The sequence below is a fragment of the Falco naumanni genome, chromosome 5 (assembly GCF_017639655.2).
Source record: "Falco naumanni isolate bFalNau1 chromosome 5, bFalNau1.pat, whole genome shotgun sequence".
Classification (NCBI taxonomy): Eukaryota; Metazoa; Chordata; class Aves; order Falconiformes; family Falconidae; genus Falco; species Falco naumanni.
Window position 1 is genome coordinate 77,994,366 of NC_054058.1, and position 11,638 is coordinate 78,006,003.

The 11,638-nt window shown below is 61.7% G+C and overlaps 2 protein-coding genes across 4 annotated transcripts; one reads left to right on the top strand and one right to left on the bottom strand.

Annotated features, from left to right (window-relative positions):
• On the bottom strand, positions 1-4,560 carry LOC121088285 (zinc finger and SCAN domain-containing protein 32-like). Of its 3 annotated transcripts, XM_040594131.1 has the most exons (4): positions 4,476-4,560; positions 2,426-2,914; positions 1,541-1,730; positions 1-818 (listed from the first exon to the last, which is right to left on the bottom strand). In XM_040594131.1, exons 2-4 carry the CDS (start codon positions 2,729-2,731, stop codon positions 40-42), a joined length of 1,275 nt encoding a protein of 424 aa, XP_040450065.1. In that variant the 5' UTR covers positions 2,732-2,914; positions 4,476-4,560; the 3' UTR covers positions 1-39. The 3 variants fall into 3 exon arrangements, with proteins under 3 accessions (XP_040450065.1, XP_040450064.1, XP_040450066.1); XM_040594130.1 differs by lacking the exon at positions 4,476-4,560 and having other exon boundaries at positions 2,426-3,106; XM_040594132.1 differs by lacking the exon at positions 4,476-4,560 and having other exon boundaries at positions 2-815; positions 2,426-3,104.
• A 1,328-nt stretch (positions 4,561-5,888) lies between these two features.
• Positions 5,889-10,999, top strand: LOC121089385 (wiskott-Aldrich syndrome protein homolog). Its single transcript, XM_040596588.1, has 3 exons — positions 5,889-6,240; positions 6,928-6,995; positions 10,831-10,999. The coding sequence occupies exons 1-3, from the start codon at positions 5,889-5,891 to the stop codon at positions 10,843-10,845; spliced, it is 435 nt and encodes a 144-aa protein (XP_040452522.1). The 3' UTR covers positions 10,846-10,999.
• Positions 11,000-11,638: the final 639 nt, after the last annotated feature.

Consider the following 11,638-nt stretch of genomic DNA (forward strand, 5'->3'; position numbering starts at 1 on the left):
CCCCCCTTCCTCATCCTCCCCCCACCGCCCCCACGCCCATCACTTGTCCCTGGAGGCCACCCGAGCGTGGATCCGTGTGTGGCGGGCGAGGGAGGACTTGTTGCTGAAGCTCTTCCCACAGTGGGGGCAGGGGAAGGGTCTCTCGCCTGTATGCGAGCGCTGGTGGACCGTCAGGTCCGCCAAGTACTTGAAGCGTTTGCTGCAGGCGCTGCAGGGGTAGGGGCGCTCCTCCGTGTGGCTGCGCTGGTGCATGGTGAGGTTGGACTGTTGGCTGAAGCGTTTGCCGCAGGCACCGCAGGGGTACGGCCGCTCACCCGTGTGCGACCGCTGGTGCTTGTTGAGGTCCGAGGGGTTGGTGAAGGTCTTGCCGCAGGCGCCACAGCCGTAAGGGCGCTCGCCCGTGTGGAGACGCTGGTGGGTGGTCAGGGTGGAGAGGTGGCCAAAGCTCTTGCCGCAAGTGCCGCAAGCGTAGGGCTTGACCCCCGTGTGGGTTCGCTGGTGGGTCTTCAGGTGGGTCAAGCGCCCGAAGGTCTTGCCGCACTCACCACAGGGATATGGACGCTCCTTCCCTTGCGCTGACAGTTCCCGCTTAACCCAGGGCTTCGCTGGGCTCCCAGTGGCTTCTACTGGTCTGGGTAGAGCCTGGGGGAGGGGTTGGGGGAAGGTGGTGGGATCCCGAGGGATCTGTCGCCGGTGGGTCCCTCTCCGGGCTGGGGTGGCGGCGCTTGGGACATCCTGGAGGGTGCTGGGTGGGTGCTGCAGGTCTTGCCGTTGCAAGATGGGCACCTCTGGGTCGCTGCTCGCCATGGTGGGACCTGCTGGGTGGGGGGGAAGAAGCAGCTTCTTGAGTTGGTTCTCCATGGGAGGACACCACCCTTCTCCTCCAACGCCACCACCCTGGATCTCCTCCAGCAAGGGGGGAGATGCTCCATGTTCCACCATGGAGAGAAACCAGGCTCATGGAGAATTTCAGTCATCATCCCACCACCCACATTGCATCTCCTCTGGGACCAGGAAGCTCCATCCTGGAGCCACCAGGCTCGTGGGGGACATCAGCCACCACCTCACCTTCACCCATGTCACAACTCTGGGATGAAGGAACCCAGTCCTGGAGCCACCAGGCTCCTGGGGGACATCAATCATCAGCTTGTCTTCACCTCGGACACATCTCCCAGCCCTTCCACTGGATTCATTTTGGCGTAGGAGCCCAAGGAGACCTTTCTCCTCCCACCACAACTGGGCTCAAGCTCCCAAGTGGTGGCACCACCATCTGGAGACCATCTTGGGGTCACATCCTTCTCCTTCCTCAACACCCCAAGAGAACCTCATTTTTGACCCTTTTCCCCCTTTTTTTCTCCCACTTCTCCTCCACCAAGACCAAAACTACCCCAAAGAAGAGCCAGGAGGAACATCCATGGGGAGAACCTGACTGTACCCCACCACCTCCAAGCTCCCCTGGCTCCTACAGTGGCTTCTTCACCCCCCTTTTTTTGGGGTGGTGGTGGTGGTGGTGCAGGGTCTCTCTCCTCAAGCCCCTCACCTGCTTCCTGCAGGCACTGCTCTTCTTCCTTGGGGACACACTTGACCTTGCCCAGGGCCACCTCCTCCTGCCAGCCATCCCCGGAGGGTAGCTGGGGTGACTCGCGTGGGGGGCTTGGGGGGTCCCCAGCCACTTCAGGGTCCTCCACATCCCCTGGGGCCACCTCCTCCACCTTCACGCGCACCGTCACCTGCGGAACCCAGGGAGAAAGGGGCACCCGGGGGGTGAAGAGGGGAGTAGGATACCTGGGACCACCCCCCAGGGGCTGTAGGGGTGGGGGAGCTGGGTGCCCGGGACCCCCAGGGGCTGTACAGGTGGGGGGATTTGGGTGCCTGGGACCCCCAGGGGCTGTTAGGGGGGGGAACTGGGTGCCCGGGACCCCCAGGGGCTGTAGGGGTGGGGGAAGTTGGGTGCCCAGGACTCCCAGGGGCTGTAGGAGGGGGGGGAGCTGGGTGCCCAGGACCCCCAGGGGCTGTTGGGGGGGGGGGAGCTGGGTGCCCAGGACCCCCACGGGCTGTAGGAGGGGGGGAGTTGGGTGCCCAGGACCCCCAGGGACTGTAGGGGTGGGGGAGCTGGGTGCCCAGGACCCCCAGGGACTGTAGGGGTGGGGGAGCTGGGTGCCCAGGACCCCCAGGGGCTGTTGGGGGGGGGGGGGGGGGAGTTGGGTGCCCAGGACCCCCAGGGGCTGTAGGGGTAGGGGACTGGGTGCCTGGGACCCCCACCCCTCTGCCTTTCCGATTCTGGGCTGTCCTGTGGGATCAATCCTAAACACAAAGCTCAAAAGGGGGGGGTGTGGGTGTCATCCCCAATTTTGGGGTCCAGGAGGCTGCCTACTCCTTGCCCACCCCAGGGAGCAGGCTGCGCCCCCCCCCCCCCCCACCTCACCTGCTGCTCCCACATCCCATCGGGCTCTCCCAGTCCCAACTGGAAACTCTCGGCCAAGGCAACGGCTTGGGCGCAGGACTGGGGGTGCCGGACCCAGACCCAGCTCTGGATCTCCTCGGGCAGGATGCTGAGGAACTGCTCCAGCACCAGCAGCTCCATCATCTGCTCCTTGCTGCGCTGCTCGGGCTGCAGCCACCCCCGCGACAGTTCCCGCAGCCGCCGCCAAACCGCCCGCGGCCCCGGCGCGTCCTGGTACCGGAACTGCCGGAACCGCAACCGGCGCAGCTCGATGCCGGCCCCCGCCATCCCCCCCCCAACAGGGAACCCCGGGACCAAGCGACGTCCCCACTCCCCTCGGGAGCATCGCCGGGGGGGGCCCCTCTGCGTCCTCCGAGCTGGGGGCGGGGGGCTGCCGGTGGGCCCCCCCCCTCCGGTTGCAGTCGCCAGCGGGGTCGCGATGTCGGGGTCTCCATGCTGCTGCGTCTGTCACTGTGAGTGTCGTGTCGACACCCCCCCCCCCCAAAGAAAAACAAACCAAAAAACCCTCAGGGGGGGTGCAACGGGGGGGGGGGGGGCTTTGCAAAGCAGCGGGTGGAAGGGGGGGGTCTGCGAGGTGGGGAGCAGGGCATGGCTTTGCAGAAAGCCCCCCCCCCCCAGCTTTATAACCCCCCTGCTGAGGACTATGCAAGGTGGACACCCCCCCCCCCCCCGCCAAGCTTGCAGAGCCCCCCCAGGACCATGTGATGAGCACACACCCCCCCAGACCATACAGTGTGCCCCCCCTCACCCTCCAGCTGGACACCCCCAAAGCTTGCAGAGACCCCCCCCAGGAACATGCCATGAGCCCCCCCAGAACCATACAATGTGGACCTCCCCCCCAAGTTTGCAAAGCACCCCCCCGAACCATGCAATGCCCCCCCCCAGGACCATACAATGTGGACCCCCACCCCCCAAGTTTGCAGAGCCCCCCCCCAGGACCATGCCATGTGCCCCCCCCAGGACCATACAATGTGCCCCCCCCCCCCCGGCTTGCAGAGACCCCCCCAGGAACATGCCATGCACCCCCTCCCTCACCACCACCCCCCTACTTGCAAGAGCTCTGCAAAGCTAGCAAGACCCTCCCCCAGCCCCCCAGTTTTGTAAATCACCCCCCCAGGACCATGCAATGCCCCCCCCCAACACACAGCTCCCCCCACCCTCGCTGACTCCCAGCCTTGCAAAAGCCCCACAAATCTTGCAATGCCATGTGCCCCAACCCCCCCAGCTTATAACCCACCCCCCAAAAGCATGCAACACCCCCACCACACCCCCAGCTTGCAAAGCCCCCAGGTCATTGCAGTGTGCCCCTCCCCAGCCCAGATCCCCCAGCTTTGCAAACTGCCCCCCAGCACCACCTAATATGCCCCCCACCCCCCGCAGTGCGCCCCCCCCCCGGCCTTTGCAAAGCCCCCCCCCCCAGCCTTGCCATGTGCCTTCCCCCAGCCCCAGGCCTTGCAAAGCCCCCAGGACCCCCCCCCAAAAGCCCCCTCCTCGGCTTTGCAGTGTGCCCCGCCTTTGCCAAAAGCCCCGGGTGCTTTGTAAAGCAACAACTCCCCCCCCACCCTTACAAATCCCCCCCCCCCGACCATGCAAAGCCCCCTCCCGGCCTTGCACAGCCCCCCCAGGACCTTGCAAAGCCCCCCCGGACCATGCAACCCCCTCCCCTAGACCATGCAAAGCCCCCCTGGCCTTGCACAGCCCCCCTAAGACCATGCAAAGCCCCCCCCCCCCCCCGACCATGTAAAGCCCCCCAGCATTTTAAAGCCCCCCCCGGCCTTGCACAGCGCCCCCAGCCTTGCACAGACCCCCCGGTATCATTAAAAGCCCCCCCGCCCCGGACCATGGAAAGCCTCCCCGACCTTGCACAGCCCCCCCAGGACCCTGCAACCCCCCCGCCCAGGACCATGCACAGCCCCCCCGACCATGCAAAGCCCCCCCGGCATTGCACAGCCCCCTCCCCCCCCCGCCTTTGCAACCCCCCCCCCCCCCGGCCCCGCAGCCCCCCCCGCACCTGGGGTCCCGGCGCTGCCGCTCCCCGCTCGCCACACAAAGGGTCGGAGCGGCCGGGCCCGGCCCCAATGCCCCCCCCGCCCCCCCCCATCCCCCCCCCCCCTCCCGCGGTGGCCGTCGCCGCCGTCACTCAGCGCCGGGACCGGCTTTAACCCTCTGCAGCCCGGAGCCGGCGGTGGCGGGGAAAGGGTTAATAGGGGGGGGCTATGAGGAGCTGGGGCAACCTGAGCCCCCCAAACTGTGCATCCCCTCCTCATTGCACCCCCCACTTCCATTGCACCCCCTTTGCACCCCTTGCACCCCCTCCTTATTGCACCACCATTTCCATTGCATCCCCTTCACCCCCAAACTGTGCACCCCCTCCTCATTGCACCGCCATTTCCATTGCACCCCCTTTGCACCCCTTGCACCCCCAAACTGTGCACCCCTCCTCATTGCACCCCCAAACTGTGCACCCCCTTCTCATTGCATGCCCCTTTGCACCCTATTGCACCCCCAAACTGTGCACCCCCTTTCCATTGCACCCCCAAACTGTGCCCCTCTCCTCCTTGCACCCCCCTTTCCATTGCACTCCCCTTTGCACCCCCAAACTTTGCACCCCTCTTCATTGCACCCCCTCCTTTCCATTGCACCCCCCATTTGCACCTTTAAACTGTGCACCCCCGTCCTCATTTCCCCCCTTTCCATTGCACGCTCAAAGTGTGCACCCCCTCATTGCACCCCCCTTTTCCATTGCACCCCCAAACTGTGCACCCTTCCTCACTGCACCTCCTCCTTTCCATTGCACCCCCAAGCTGTGCCCCCTCCTCATTGCACCCCCCCTTTTCCATTGCACCCCCAAGCTGTGCCCCCTCCTCATTGCACCCCCCTTCCCATTGCACCCCCTACTGCACCCCCAAACTGTGACCCCTCCTCATTGCACCCCCCTTCCCATTGCACCCCCTACTGCACCCCCAAACTGTGACCCCTCCTTATTGCACCCCCCTTCCCATTGCACCCCCTACTGCACCCCCAAACTGTGACCCCTCCTCATTGCATCCCCCTTAACACTTCACACCCCCATTGCACGCCCAAACGTGCACCCCACGGACCCCCCTTTTGCACCCCCAAACTGTATCCTCCTCTTCGCCACCCCCCCTGCCTCCCCCCTCCGCGCCCTCCTGCGCCCCCCCCCCCCCCCCCTCCGGCCCCCCTCAGCCACCGTACAGCATGTGGGCGGGGCGGGGCAGCGAGAGCAACACCCCCTTAGCACCCCATTGGAGGAACGCGCTGTCAATCATTCCGACTTCCTCCCCTCCGGCAGGAGGCGGGCGTGACAGCGCGGCGGGCCAGTGGCTGGGCAGGAAAGAAGCAATAGGCGGGACCGCGGCGGGGAAGGCACGCCCCCTCCGGGCTCTGGGGATGTGGGGGGGCGATGGGTGCTGGGGGGGGCGTCACCCGTGGGTGCCCCCCCCGGTCCGCCCCCCCACCCCGGTCCTCCCCCCCCCGGGTGCCCCCCCGTGGGTGGCCTGCCCCGCCCCGCCCACGGCGGGTTGAGCTTCCGGGTCACCGCAGGCGGCACGGGAAGCAGGCCCGGGCTGGGCCCTGCGGCTCTGCCAGCGCCCGGCGGCCTCGGCACCGGGCCGAGCCGGGGGTCGGGGCCGGGGTCTCGCCAGCCCCACCGCCGCCGGGACCCCCAGGGGTGTGTGGGGGCGGGGCCGGCAGCGCCGTGGTCCGCGAGCCCCGCTCCCCTTCCTGGTGCCTTTGCTCCGCTCCTGCCCTCCCCGGTAACTGCTGGTCTCTCTCCTTCCTCCTGCCCTGCCTCCTCCCTCCCCCGCCTCCTTGCCTTCCCCCCCTTTCCCCCCTATGATGTTCCCTGTTTTCCCCCTCCCTTCCTTCCTTCCCGTCCCCCTTTCCTTCTTTCCTCTCAATTTTCCTCACTCCCCTTTTTGTCTTCCCCCCCCCCCCCCCCCTTTTATTGTGAGCGCTGAGCCGTGCACCCTGTTTTGGGGGGCTATCGCTGTGCTCCTCCTTTTCAGGGGAATATCACGAGCCCTGAGCCTCCCCTGTTTGGGGGGCCAATACGGTAGCACCAAGCTGGGCTCCCCGTTTTGGGGGGGAATGTCATGAGCACTAAGTCACGCTTCCCATTTTGGGGGGGACCATGGTGAATACTGAGCTGGGCTCCTCGTTTTGGGGGCAGGTTGACGATGCCTGAGCCGCGCTCCCTGCTCCAGGGGGCATCTACCTGTCCCACCCCAGCTTCCCGCACCCCACACCTGCTCAGCAGCTGCTCTTGCAGGATAGGGCTCTTATCTTTGGGCTCTTCCAGGATCTGGGATGCATTTCTGCTGCTGCTGGGCATCCCCACCTGTGTGACAGGAGGCAGGAAAGGAGCTCCCACGGGAGATGTGCGTCCTTTATGCGGCATCAAAATTGCTGAGATTTTCCCTCTCCTCTGCTTTTCCCCCCAGGTCGAGCCCTGCCTGCCCAGTGCTGTGCCAAAACAAAAATGCACGTTCACCGACGAGCTCCAGGCGAGGTATCCCTGCTTCCAGGTGGGCTGGCAGAGATGGGAGGCTCAATGCTCGGTGTGCCAGGAGGCCACCTATGTCTCCGTGGCCACCCAAGGGCTCTTTGGCACTAGAGGCACACATCCAGCCCGTGAAACACAAGAGGAAGGTGCTGGGGGACGCCAGGGCAGCCGCGACTGCCAGCCCTTCGATGCTGCTGCCAAAATCCCTTTGGGCTTCCCCCTGCCGCCCTCCGGGGCTGCTGCGAGTCCTTTCTTGGCACGCCCAGAACGCCTGGCCCTGCCTTAGATGCCTTGGGCTTGCGAATCAGGAGGGAGGCGAGGCTGGATGATGCGCTGGCCCCCGTCAGGTTGGACGGTGGGGTGGGTCCGCTGGCTGGTGGCCCCTATTGCGGGGTGGCTGTGGGTGCCAGCGAGACAGGGACCCCCTTCCCCCTCCAAAGCCGCTATTTCGACTGGAGGTGGGGTGGTGCGCTCGCATGCGTCTTGTCCGTGCGCTTGGGGTCTCCCAGCCTGGATTTCAAAACCAGACCTCAAGCTTGTGCACCCGCCTGCCCTGGCTTGGACTAAGCGGGGGAGGAAGGTGTTGCAGCATCACAAAGGCACCTAGAGGTACCTCAGCTTTCCAGGTGGGGAGGGTTTGTCACCTGTCTGCCTCCCCCTGAAATGGCCCAGGGATTACAGAGTCATAGAAGGATCCTCAAGGATCATCTGGTCCAAGCTTTCTTGGTAAAAGCCTGTTGTAGACAAGATCCTGGAATTGTAGAATGGTTTTGGGTTGGAAGGGACCGTAAAGATCCTCTGGTTCAAACCCCCAGCACCCTGCCCAGCCAGATCCCAGGTATTCAGCTCTGGGGAATCCACCGCTTCCCTGGGGAGCTTATTCCAATGGCTGATTGTTCTTAAAGTGAAATATTTTCCTCGTCTCCAGTTGGAATCTCCCCAGGAGTAACTCGGTACCCACTCACCGTCGTCTTTTCCACCGAACTCCTGGTAAAATGGGAGTCTCTGTCTTATTGTAGCCACGCCTCAAGGACTGGAACACAACGAGCAGGTCTCCCCGAAGCCTTAATTTTCTGAGGGCTGAATAAATCCAGTTCTCTCCCCCTTTCCTCACGTGCTGGGCTCCTTTTGATCACCTTGAGGACCTTTCTCCGGACCCTCCAGCCTGTCCATGTCTTTTTTGTATGGTGAGGACCAAAACTGGATGCGGTATTCCAGGGGTGGCCTGACAGGCGGTGAGTAGAGTAGGATAATGACATTTTTATCTCTGTTAATGATGCCCTTGATGCACCCCATTGGCTTTCTTTGCCTCAGCGGCACGTTCTTCCCTCCTATCGAGCTTGTTGTCCCACCAGAACCCCCAGATCCCTTTCCACAGAGCTGCCCCCCCCAAGCCAGGTAGATCCCAGCCTGTCCTGCGCACCGGGATTATTTTCCCAGGTGTAAGACCTTACATTTGTCTTGGTTGAACTTCAGAAAGTTTTTCTTAGCCCACAGGGTGGCTCTCCCGAAGTGTCCGCTTCCCTGCTCCCTGTCGGTAAATTTCATCCCGGCATACTTGATCCCGTCACCCAGCTCACTTAGGAGGATTCTAACCAGCGCTGGGCCCCGTATCACGCCCTGTGGGACCTCACTTGTGACAGGTACCCCCCAAAAAACACCTTCCCCTCCATCCATCTGCTCACCCATCTGCAAGGGGACTTGGGGAGGGCTTAGGCTCGATGTTGGGGAGAAAGTGGAGTGAGGTCCCAGAGGTCCAGCAAGGGTCTCCAGTGGTCTGCGTCTTCTCTAGCCTTGAGGAAGCTTTGGAGAGGTGGGGAGAAAAGGGAAACCAAAAGCTTTAAACAGCAGAAACCAGCCACAGTTCATCCCAGAGCACAGCTGGTGTGGAAATGTCCGGCGTGTTTGGAAAGCGTGGCAGCTCAAAGGAAAAATGCCAGCACCAATAAGCCGTTTTAACCCTCATTTTCCCAAGGTGCATCCAAACTGGTCCAAGGGGCAGTGGAGCAGTTACAAGGGATGATTTATTTCCTACCACAGCTCTTTTTTTTTTCTTGTTACAACCCGATAAAACTCATGAAAGAAGGGCCGGGGCTTGTTTGTCTTCTCGAAACTGCCTGAGAGCAGGCTGAGGTTTGCTGCGGAGTCACGTACCGCCGACGTCCTGGGGCTGGAGAAGGTTTAACCATGCGACCTCAAAGCCCCGGTGCCGTTGTGGTGCTGGGAGGGTGGTGTCCCTTCTGTAGGGAGAGGTTTGGCCGGTGGTTGCAGCTCGGGGCTGAGCTGGGAAGGTGGAACCTGATGGGGTGCAGGCAGCTGAACTGCAGTTTGTTCCCTGGCTCCATCCTTCTCTCCAGAGGGTCCTGTTGACCCCGTCGGTCCTTTCCCTACCTGGCAGAGGGATGCACGGTTAGCATCAGGCATGCAGGATTTGTGCCCGAGGATGAAGCTGCCTTGGGAAAATTTTATTATTGGGGGTTGGGGTCAAAGCTCCCATCCTGAGCTCCTCAGCATCCTCTTGTGGATGCTCTGTGAGTCTGGAGAAGGGCAGGGGTGGGGGTTGGATGGAGACATCCAGGAGGAATGTGGGAAGGGTGGGCTGCATGGTCACCGTGCTGGTGCCAGAGGTGTGCGAACGCTTAGGGCATGGGTGGAAAAGACGGAGCAGGGCTCCTGGATTGAAGGAGTCTAAGTAGCAGGGAGAAAAATAAAAAATAAATAATAATTAAAAAAAAAAAGTCTGGAATAATGCTTGATCTTCCAACTTGAGCGGGTGGCCTTGGTTGATGGTGCTCTCGTCATCAGCTTTGGATCAATCCTTGAGATTTTTAGGAGAAGTTTAGCACCTGGAACAACAAACCCACCTAAAACGGGCTTGGGGTGATGCCAAGCAAAGAGGCACGAGGCAGCAAGGCTGCGCGGTCGGGAAGGAAGGCTGGGAGCCAACCTGGTGATCGGAGGCTGGGAAGCAAAGCTGGAGGTGATGCCTCATCACCAAAAGGGGTGGGGGAGGGAGAAGAGCGAGGGGAAGCCTCTTCCACAGGTGTAGCTTGCCAAGGCACATCAATCCTAGGAGAGCTATTGCATGGAAAGCTCCAGCAAACATCCCAGGGGATCTGGTGTAGGCCAGGGAGGTCTCGAAGCAGGATGAATCCTGCTGGAGCATCATCCCTCACCAGCTGGGAAGCCGGAGGGGATGGGACGCATGAGGGATGCAGCCACCTCCACCTGCATCTCATCCAGGCAGGGTATCCGCAGTGGCTTGGTGACCACGGTGTGTTAATTGGGGTGCATTAATTAGGGTGCTGGCACCCCAATTAACACCTTCCTCAGCCGGTTGGGAAGATGCAGCTCGTCTGCTTCACCCTCCAGCATAGAAGCTGGGGTGACAGCCGTGCAGGGAGCTCCTTCAGCTCCCAGCCCTCTGCCCTCCCCCACATTTGGGGTATTTTTGGCCCCTTGGCTTGCAGATTTGCAGCTGCTGCTGCTGTTTCCAGTTTTGCTTCAAGCCCAGCAAAGCATGGTGGGGACAGGCGTCTTTCTGGGGGTGCTGGTAGGTGGATGCTGGGGAACAAGAGAGGAAATCTCATTTCTAAATATAATTATGAGAGGCCCGGCCGCGCTCGTCAGCGCTCTGACCAAAGGCTCACGCGGTCGGTTTCTGAGCGTGCAGAGCTTTTCTTTTTTAGAGTGAGGTCACCCAGAACCCAGCGGCTGCAGCGAGGAGCAGTGGCTGAGGCGAGCTCATCCTTCCGGTGGGATCCATGGTCCTCTGATGGGAAGCTGATGGAAGATCTATGCAAGGGCTTGTCTAACCTTCATTTTTTATTTTTTTACGCAGAGAAGCTGTGCATAACCCCCTTACGCATCTGTCCTGGTTTGGGGCTGGGAACCAGCTTGAAAAGCCCACCAGCTCCACGTTTCTTAGCAGCAAACCCAAATTGTCACTTCACATCCCCTGTGGTGCAACAGAAGGGTGATAAAGATATCTATATATACATCAAAAAATATCTATGGCTGCTTTGTTTCCTTTTTTTTTTGTAGAACTACCGCTCCTGTTCTCTGTTGAGCGCCCAGAGAAACGCTCTGGTGTGTGTGGCGTGGTGATGGAGCGAGCTTTGTAGTGTTTATCATCCCGAATTGAAAGGAAAATCCCTTTCCTTGTGGTGATGGCAGGCGTCACCTTGGGCATGAAGGCGGTTTCTGCAGGGAGAGGTGGCACTTGGGAAGTTGGGTGGCTTTTCCTTGGGGTGCGGAGCTCTGGGATGGGTTAAGGTGGAGACAAAAGGGCAAGGACACCTGGGGAATAGGGAGAAGGGTCCAGAAGAGATGCCCTGCCTGACACGGGAGTCATATGGGGCTATGGGTGAGCGGGGCCATGCACCGGGAAACACAATCCCACCCAAAACAGCCTTGGGGAGCGTCAAGGAGACCGCGGAGATGCAGAATGAAGAGGCAGGGGTGGGAAGGTTCTCTCCAAGCACAGACTGGGTGCCATCACCTGGACCTGGATCTCTGGATGATCCAAAACTCTCCCTGCCCCACCGTGCAGGTGCCAGCGTGACCACCCAGGACATCTGCAGCTCCCCAGGTGATGGTGAGCATCGGGATGGGTCCAGAAATGAGCTGTGGAGGGGGGGATGATGAGA